The sequence below is a fragment of the Ovis aries genome, chromosome 13 (assembly GCF_016772045.2).
Source record: "Ovis aries strain OAR_USU_Benz2616 breed Rambouillet chromosome 13, ARS-UI_Ramb_v3.0, whole genome shotgun sequence".
Lineage (NCBI taxonomy): Eukaryota > Metazoa > Chordata > Mammalia > Artiodactyla > Bovidae > Ovis > Ovis aries.
In genome coordinates this window covers 61,780,904-61,790,663 of record NC_056066.1, presented here as the reverse complement: position 1 = coordinate 61,790,663, position 9,760 = coordinate 61,780,904, and the positions used below count along the sequence as shown (strand labels likewise).

The 9,760-nt window shown below is 45.2% G+C and overlaps 1 protein-coding gene across 10 annotated transcripts in view; it reads left to right on the top strand.

Annotated features, from left to right (window-relative positions):
• Positions 1 to 322: 322 nt before the first annotated feature.
• Positions 323 to 9,760, top strand: part of COMMD7 (COMM domain containing 7) — a 74,579-nt gene continuing 65,141 nt past the window's right edge. For all 10 annotated transcript variants that reach the window (XM_060397702.1, XM_060397696.1, XM_015099830.3 and 7 more), the window contains exon 1: positions 323 to 475. In XM_060397702.1, the coding sequence (XP_060253685.1) occupies positions 392 to 475 (84 nt within the window). In that variant the 5' untranslated portion in view covers positions 323 to 391. The remainder of the gene's footprint in view (positions 476 to 9,760) is intronic.

The following is a 9,760-nucleotide window of genomic DNA, read 5'->3' as shown; positions in this document are numbered from 1 at the left end:
AGGTGCCACCCCCGCGATCGTTTACAAGGAGAGTGAAGCAAGTTCCGAGCGGGCAAGCGCAGTGCCCAGGGGTCATCCAGCGGCGGCGGGAGACCCCGCTGGGAGTCCAGGTCTCACCGCTTTGCGGCTCAGGGTCCTGGCCTGGGCACAACGATTGCTGATATCCTGGGCTTCCCCAGGGAGCCCCTGCCCCGCCCCACCCAGGGTCCGCGCGCGAGTGCGCGGCTCGGCCAGGGCGCCCCTGGGGACCCGCCCGGGAGGAGTGCGGCGGCGGCGGCGCCCGCGGCCGGTGGCGAAAGTGCGGCTGCGGAAGCGAAGCCACGGCGGCCGCGCGAAGGAGGAAGTCGGGGGAGGCGCGGGAGCGTGGGGCCTGCGGGGCCGGGCGGACGCCATGGGCCGGCTGCACTGCACACAGGACCCCGTGCCCGAGGCCGTGGGCGGCGACATGCAGCAGCTGAATCAGCTGGGCGCGCAGGTGGGCCGGGCGGCCGCGGCGCGGGGCCGGGGCGGTTCCCGGGGAGGGGTGGAGGGTTAGGCCGCGGCAGGCCGCTGTGCGAGCCTGGCTCGGGGAAGGTGGGTTCGGAGAGGGGCTGAGGGCAGTTAGGGTCTCAGGCCAGTTTTGAGGGCCGGGCGATTAAGGGAGGCCTGAGGCCAAGCTGAAGGGCCCCAGAGAAACCTCGGCGGCCAAGAAATGGTACTAGGAGACTTCCCAGGGTCCTGGGGACGAGGAGAGTTTGCAGGATCCCGGAAGAACGGCTGAGGGGAGTCTTAATGTGGCTGAACGGAGTTTAGAGTAACGCACTGAGGGCTTTGGGAGGCCAGTGGAGTTTGGGGGAGCCGTGGGATTTGGTGGGTCAGGGGAGGGACTGAGACGTTTAGTAGGAAGACGCGGGGTGGGGGGGGGAGGGCGGCTTGGGGGAGACTGAGGAGGGTCTTAGCATCTCAACGGGGCAGAAGCTGCCTGGAATGGGGCTCGGCATCTGGGGATGGGATGTGGGTGCAGATAATGGCCAAGCCAGAGTGGCTCTGTGGGCAGGCTGGTGATGACATCCTCTCCTCATCCCCACCCCCACCCCACCCCACCCCACCCCACCCCCCAGTTAAGGGAGATACGGGTAGTCCATGGCAGCCCTCTCCAGTATTCTTGCCTGGAGAATCCCCATGGACAAAGGAGCCTGGCGGGGGCTACCGTCCATGGGCTCGCAAAGAGTCTGACAACGACTAAGCACAGCACAGCACAGCACAGCACTTGTAGTCCCCAAGAACCATGTACCCTATCCAGTGGAGGGCAGGTCCTTGACGGTAGTGGAGCTGTCGAAGGCTTTTTCTCATTCTTCAGGCTGCAGGTGCCAGCCAGTCAACCTTGAAGGCTTCCTGCTCCTGTGTTGTTTGGGATGTCCCTTTCCTACCACCAAGGCAGCCAAATTAAGCAAGTTAAAATGACAGGTCTCAGGATCACTGCAAAGGTACATCTGTTCCCCTCACCGTGTTGTAACTTCCCAGGAGGTGGGGCCACTCTCTGTTATCTCAGCATCCTCACAACTTGGTGTTTTCTCATAAAGGAACACTAACTGTGATGGCAGGCGTGTTCTACTGCCGTGGTGTCCAAGAGAAATAAACTACAAGCCACAGGTCTCCTTTTACATTTTCTAGTAGCCGCATTTAAAAACTAAAAAGAAAGAGGAAATGAATTTAATGTGTTTTCTTTAACCCACTCTATCAAAATATTATCATTTCCATGTATGACCCACATAAAAAAATAGTGATGAGATGTTTCACTTTGTTTTGGTATAAGGTTTTTGATTCTAGTCTGTATTTTGAAGCACCTCTCAAATTGGATTAGCTTTTTTTTGGATTAGCCTGTTTCAAGTGCTCAATATGGTTAGTGACCATTGTACTGCATAGCACAGTTTTAAGTGCTTTTATGTGTATTGAGTCACTGAGTTCTTGCAACTACCCTAGGAGTCAGGTACTATTACCATTCCCATTTTACAGATAAGGAAAAATGGTTTAGGAAAATAATTTGACCAGTTTGAGGCAGTTTAAGAGTGCTGTGAAAGTGCTGCACTCAGTATGCCAGCAAATCTGGAAGACTCAGCAGTGGCCATAGGACTGGAAAAGATCAGTTTTCATTCCAATCCCAAAGAAAGGCAATGCCAAAGAATGCTCAAACTACCTCACAATTGCACTCATCTCACACGCTAGCAAAATAATGCTCAAAATTCTCCAAGCCAGGCTTCAGCAATATGTGAACCGTGAACTTCCAGATGTTCAGGCTGGTTTTAGAAAAGGCAGAGGAACAAGAGATCAAATTGCAACATCCGCTGGATCATCAAAAAAGCAAGAGAGTTCCAGAAAAACATCTATTTCTGCTTTATTGACTATGCCAAAGCATTTGACTGTGTGGATCGCAATAAACTGTGGAAAATTCTGAGAGATGGGAATACCAGACCACCTGACTGACCTGCCTCTTGAGAAACCTATATGCAGGTCAGGAAGCAACAGTTGGAACTGGACATGGAACAACGGACTGGTTCCAAATAGGAAAAGGAGTACGTCAAGGCTGTATTGTCACCCTCCTTATTTAACTTATATGCAGAGTACATCATGAGAAACACTGGGCTGGAGGAAGCACAAGCTGAAATCAAGATTGCCGGGAGAAATATCAATAACCTCAGATATGCAGATAACACCACCCTTACGGCAGAAAGTGAAGAAGAACTAAAGAGGCTCTTGATGAAAGTGAAAGAGGAGAGTCAAAAAGTTGGCTTAAAGCTCAACATTCAGAAAAGATCATGGCATCCAGTCCCATCACTTCATGGCAAATAGATGGGGAAACAGTGTCAGACTTTATTTTTCTGGGCTCCAAAATCACTGCAGATCGTGATTGCAGCCATGAAATTAAAAGACGCTTACTCCTTGGAAGGAAGGTTATAACCAACCTAGACAGCATATTAAAAAGCAGAGACATTACTTTGTCAACAAAAGTCCGTCTAGTCAAGGCTGTGGTTTTTCCAGCAGTCGAGTATGGATGTGAGAGTTGGACTATAAAGAAAGCTGAGTGCCGAAGAATTGATGCTTTTGAACTGTGGTGTTGGAGAAGACTCTTGAGAGTCCCTTGGACTGTAAGGAGATCCAACCAGTCCATCCTAAAGGAGATCAGTCCTGGGTGTTCATTGGTAGGACTGATTTTGAAGCTGAAACTCCAGTACTTTGGCCACCTGATGTGAAGAGCTGACTCATTTGAAAAGACCCTGATGCTGGGAAAGATTGAGGGCAGGTGGAGAAGGGGACGACAGAGGATGAGATGGTTGGATGGCATCACCAACTCAATGAACATGAGTTTGGGTGAACTCCGGGAGTTGGTGATAGACGGCGGGACCTGGCATGCTGCGGTTTATGGGATCACAAAGAGTTGGACACAACTGAGCGAATGAACTGAGCTAAACTGAACTTAAGGGCAGGCAGTCTTTATCGAAGTCCTTTGGGCCATTTTCGCCCCTTTTCTTGGGTGATCAGACTTCTCTGAGTAGCCACTCTAGTAGCTGGCTTTCATTAGCCAGCTATTCTGGCTATTTCTGTTAGCTATTGCTGCTGCTGCTAAGTCACTTCAGTCGTGTCTGACTCTGTGTGACCCCATAGACAGCAGCCCACCAGGCTCCGCCATCCCTGGGATTCTCCAGGCAAGAACACTGGAGTGGCTTGCCATTTCCTTCTCCAATGCATGAAAGTGAAAAGTGAAAGTGAAGTTCCTCAGTCGTGTCCAACTCTTAGTGACCCCATGGACTGCAGCCTTCCAGGCTCCTCCGTCCATGGGATTTTCCAGGCAAGAGTATTGGAATGGGGTGCCATTGCCTTCTCCGTCTATTAGCTATTAGCTATTTCTATTAGTTATTACTTTCATTAGCCTTTTACTTGAGACCTAGGCCTCAAGGAGGAGAAGAATCATTGTGTTAATGTCGGCATGACTATTGCTTATTTGATACATATTTATCTGAATGCCTACTATGCACCAAATAGCCGCTAAACCCAGTAAAGTTTACAGTCTTGATGAATGAGGCCTGTTGTGCTGGGGAGGTTGTGATCTGCTGCGGCAGGTCAGAAAATGGAGACACGGCACATTACTACGTGAATCTGCATGTTTTCTGTGATGCTGTGATCAGTTCTAGGTAACATGGAGCCTTGAGAGTAGGTAGGATTAAAAGAATCATTTTTAGTGTATTTATCAGAGGAAATTCAGAAAAAATATAAAGAAGGAAACAAATGGTCGACAGTCTCTCACCTAGCAGCATACAAGTTTAGAAAATTCAGACAGTACTGAAAGATACAAAGTTAAAATAAAAATACCTATTTCTCTGTCTCCAGAAATCATCATTTTAATAGTTTCTCATATATCTTCATAGAAAAAAATCTGCATCTGCCATCACATTTATGGGTATCCTTTAAAAACTTTTTTTTTTTTGACAGTAAAGGCATTTTGTGATATTCCTTGAAACAGATATAGCATAATTTAACCAGTCCCCTGTTAATAGACACTTCAGTTGCTTTCCGTTTTTTATTTTTCTTTGTTGCTGTCAACAAACTGCCTTGTTTATGTCTGGGTTTACTTTTTGGGACATCTCTGAAGGTTATGCTTCAAGCAGTGGAATTACCAGGTCAAAGGGTTTGATCGTTTGAAAAATTAGACATGGATTGCCAAATTGTAATCCAGAAAGTTTGCCCCAGTTTATCTTCTCAACAGTGTGCAGTCACATCTGTTACTTTCCAACCCTGGTGCCGTCAGACAATTAGTTTTGAAGATCTGACAAATGAAAAATGGTATCTCCTTGTTCTGCTGATTTGCATTTCTCATCTGGAATAATCTTGGGTATCTTTTCATATGTTTAACTGGTGAGAATTCGTTAAGATTTTGATTTCATGGCTAGTCATGAGCAGGTAAGCATTCCAGGGAGAGAGAGCTATGCAGGTACAAAGGCAAAGAATGGGGAAAGTGTTTAGGGAAGATTTGTTCAACAGATACTTAACTCTGCACTTACAATAATTAAGGTGCTGTGACCCTAAGAAGCTGGAGGAGAAACCTTCTCTGTTAAGACAGGTTTGTACTCCTTATCAAGATTGAAAATTCTAAGTGCCCCCAGGTGAGGTTCCAAGAGGGAGCCTCAGAAGTTAAGAATCTGGGTAGGTCCCTTTCTTGTTGGGAGAGTCCTGATATCTGGGCAGGGCTTTGAAGGATAAGGAGGGTTTGGAAAAGTGGAGATAGGGGTGGGGGTTGATAACAGCCTACAGATCAGAGTAGCTTGAGGCTGTTCATGGGAGGAAAGTCGGGGATGAGGCTGCACAAGGAGCTCCATCCTGAGTGTTAGGCTGAGGCCTGGAAATGAAAGAGCAGCTGGAGGCCCTCTCAGTCACCCCATTTTTTTTTTTAAGGCCCTAGTGGCATAGGAAACATTTTTGGCCAAAGATATAACAGTTCCCAGATCTGTAGCAAAAAAAGATTAAAGGAATAGAGGAAAACTCAGTTTGAGGACCCATTCTCAAGCTAGTCTTGACTATTCTGTTTTTACTCTGTCAACATTTGTGCAAGACTGATACCCAATGTCATAAATATCGCAGAAAGAAAAACCCTGGACCAGCAAAGCTAGAGTGTTTCTGTGTGATATCCATGGAGTTTTGAGAAAGCAGAGACTTCTAAGATACCGTTCGCTGGTGGGAGTGTAAATCCATGCAACTTCTCTACAAGGCAATTTGGTAATATTTTCTCAGAATTTAAAATGCACATATCTTAGAGAATAAACTAGTGGTTTCCAGTGGGGAGAGGGGAGTGGGGAGGGAGATAGGGATAGAAGGTTAAGAGACACAAACTATTATGTAAAAAATAAATAAGCTATCGTTAGGATGGGCTTCCCTCTTGCCTCAGTGGTAAAGAATCCGCCTGCTAATCCAGGATATACAGGTTCGATCCCTGGGTCGGGAGAATCCCCCAGAGAAGAAAACGGCAAACCACTCCAGTATTCTTGCCTGGGAAATCCCATGAACAGGGCAGCCTGGCGGGCTACAGTCCATGGGGTTGCAAAAGAGTCAGACACGAATTAGCAACTAAACAACAATAATTATAAGGATATAATGTACAATACAGGGAATAAAGCCAATATTTTATAATAACTATAAATGGAAATGACCTTTAAAAGTTAGCAATTACTGTGTTGTATACTTGAAACATATAATATTTTACATCAACTATACCTCAATTTTTAAAATGTATATAGGACTTCCCCAGCAGTCAGTCCAGTGGTTAAGACTCTGCTTCCACTGCAATGGGCACAGGTTTGATCCCTGATGGGGGAACTAAGATTTCACCTGCCATATGGCATGGCATGGCCAAAAAAACAATTTTTTAAAAAGCGTATCCTTTCACCTAGAATACATTTTAAGAATACATCTTATAGACATACACATACATATTTCACAAAGAAGTATGTTCATTGCAGCATCGTTAACATAAGATCAACACATACACACACTATAATGTTCATTTCTAGGGAGCTAAATTCTGCTGTCTTAACTGTTGAATGCCATACGGTTGTTAAAAGAACTGGGTGGATTTATATCTGCTGACATGATTGATCTCTAAAATGTAATTGAGTGGGAAAAAAGGTGAGATGCAGAGGGTGGGTTCAGTATGATCCCACTTCTATTTAAAAGAAACTAAAAAAAAAAAATGAAATGATGGGAAGGCCACAGAGGTGTTAGCATAAGTACCTATAGATAGTGGGACTAAGGTGGGAGGGGGCAAGGAGAGAGTAAGAGATTTTATTTTATATTCTGTGGGATATCCATTTATGCTAGCTGGGTGGGTCTTTTTTAAAACTTTGCATGTATATTACTTTTACATTTTCATATAAGACTAGTTTTATATTTTAAAATAGAGTACATTTCAGAATAAAATAATACAGAACCTTGCTAGGGGTTTGTGTAAATGTTATGTATCATGGAAAAAGGGGCAAATGCATTTGACAGTCACATGTACAGTTGGAGGGGCTTGGAGCCGCAATATCTGCCTGTTGTCTTTTTTGTTTAAATGTTAAAGCTGTATCTAATGGCATAGTGACTTTAACTGTGGCTGTGGTAACTGCTACACATACATACATACATGCTAGAGGCTTGTTGAGCCTCTAGCCTGACACTGTACTGGAGGCTTTGTATGAGCCGATTAGTACTGTTCTGGAAGCTATGTATTATTACCTCTGTCTTTCTGATGGCGACTGAGACGCAGTGAGGCTAAGTGACTTGCTCAGGGTCACCCGGACGATCAGAAGAACAGTGATTCACATCTGGGTCTTTTAAACTGTTGTGTCCTGGTTTCCTTCACTCTGCCACACACACTGTGTCCATCAGGAGAGGATATGGGAAAATAATGCTAAATGTCTCAGTCTGTGCGAGCTGCTGTAACAAAATACCACACCCTGGGTGGCTTGGACAACAGAAATTTATTCCTCATAGTTCCAGAGGCTGGAAGTCCAAGATTAGGGTGCCCACAGATTGATTTCCTAGTGAAAGCTCTCTTCCTGGCTTGCCTTCTTCACGCTGTGTCTTCGCAACGTGTGCCTCACAGAAAGAGCTCTGGGGCAGCTTCCTCAGAACTTCCTGGTGCTTATAAGCCCACCAGCCCTATCAGATTAGGGCCCCACCATTATGACCTCTTTTAACCTTGTCGCCTCTTCACAGGCACTTTTTTCAAATATAGTAGTGTTGGGGTTAGGACTTAAACCTATGAATTTTGGGGCGCACAGATATTCAGTTCTTAGTAATATAGTGCTTATAAAGAGGTTCACGTGCACAAAGGAATAAGTGACTGGCAACCCACTCCAGTATTCTCGCCTGGAGAGTTCCATGGACAAAGGAGCCTGGCGGGCTACAGTCCACGGAATCTCAAAGACTCAGACACGACTGAGTGACTCACTCACTAAGATAATGTATAAATGACGTGTTAAAATTTGCTATTCTGTCACATACTCAGCAAGATGTTTATTGTGGGGGAGAGAAACCCAGAGAACATGGATAGACAAAACAGAAGAAAATAAAAATCACCTAAAGTCTTGCCACACAGAAGTAACTGCTTTCAAAAGCAAGATAGAGGGACTTCCCTCTTCCCTGGCGGTACCAGTAGTTAAGACTCATGCTTCCAGTGCATGGGGCTCACGTTCAATGGCTAGTCAGAGTGAACATCCTGCATGCCACATGCAGTACCCCCCTCAAAAAAAAGTAAGGTAGAGAAAAAGTTCATGTAGTATGTTACCATTTATGAGAGTGAAAATGGGGAAAATTATATATTTGGATTGATTTATGTTTGAGTAATAAATATGTGGAAGTATAAGCAAAAAGAGTGAGTATGTGCATGCTTAGTCGCTCAGACGTGTCTGAATCTTTGTGACCCCGTGGACTGTAGCTTGACAGGCTTCTCTGTCCCCAGGATTTCCCAGGCAAGAATATTGGAGTAGGTTGCCATTTCCTCCTCCAGGGAATCTTCTTGACCCAGGGATCAAACCCACGTCTCTTATGTCTCCTGCATAAAGGGTAGATTCTTTACCACTTGAGCCACCTGGGCCTTACAAAACAAAGGGAAGGAAAAAAGAAAAAAAAAAACTATTTTGGTGATTTTCCCTTTTCAGATCTTATTTTGGAGGGGGGGTGTTAGAAGGTATTTGACCCCTTGAGATTTATGTGTAACGTGTGTGTGTGCGCACAGTCAGTCTCTCAATATGTATCTGGTAAGCATCCCAACGAAATATGAGTTTTTTAGACAATCAAGTGGTATAGTTAGATGGGCACTGGTGGTGGGTGTTGTGAATATTTGTAATTGTTTTGTTTTGTTTTTTCTCTTTTACTGAAATATAGTTGACATAGACTATGTGTCAGGTGAACTACACAGTGACTTGACATTTGCGTACGTTATGAAATGATCGCCATGCTAAGTCTAGTAACCATCTGTCACTATGCTAACTTTTTACAGTGTTATTGACCATATTCCTTATGCTGTATATTGCATCCCTATGGCTAATGTATAAACCTCTCAATCCCCTTAGCCTGTTTCATACCCCACCCCTCTCCCCTCTGTATCTGTGAGTCTATTTTTGTTTTATTTGGTTTTTCAGAGTCTGTGTATGAGATCATATGGCATTTGTCTTTCTCTGGCTTACTTCACTTAGCATAATACCCTCTAGATCCATCCACGTTGCTGCCAATGGCAAGATTTCATTCTTTTCATGGCTGAGAGATATTCCATTGTATGTATGGAGCATATCTTTATCCACTCACCCGTTGATAGACACCTAGGTTGCTTCAGTATCTCAGCTATTGTGCGTAGTGCTGCAGTGAATATTACTGTGCTTATATCTTTTCAAATTACAAATGTTTGTAGCTCTAAGATAATCAAAACTGATATCAACATCTATGTTCTCTTCACTTCCCTCTTTTTTATTTGGCTTTGCTGAGTCTTGCTGCCAAGCAGGCCTTTCTCTAGTTGTGATGAACAGTGTCTGCTTTCTGTAGTTGCAGTCTGCAGGCTTCTCGTTACAGTGGCTTCTCTTGCTCTTGAGAGGGCTTCAGTGGAGGCAGCACGCGGGCTCGGTAGTTTTGGCTCCTGGACTCTAGAGCACAGGCTCGGCAGTTGCAGTGGACGGGCCTGGCTGCTCCACGGCATGTGGGATCCTCTCAGTTCAAGGATCATTTTCAGGCAGACTCTTTTCCACTGAGCCACCAT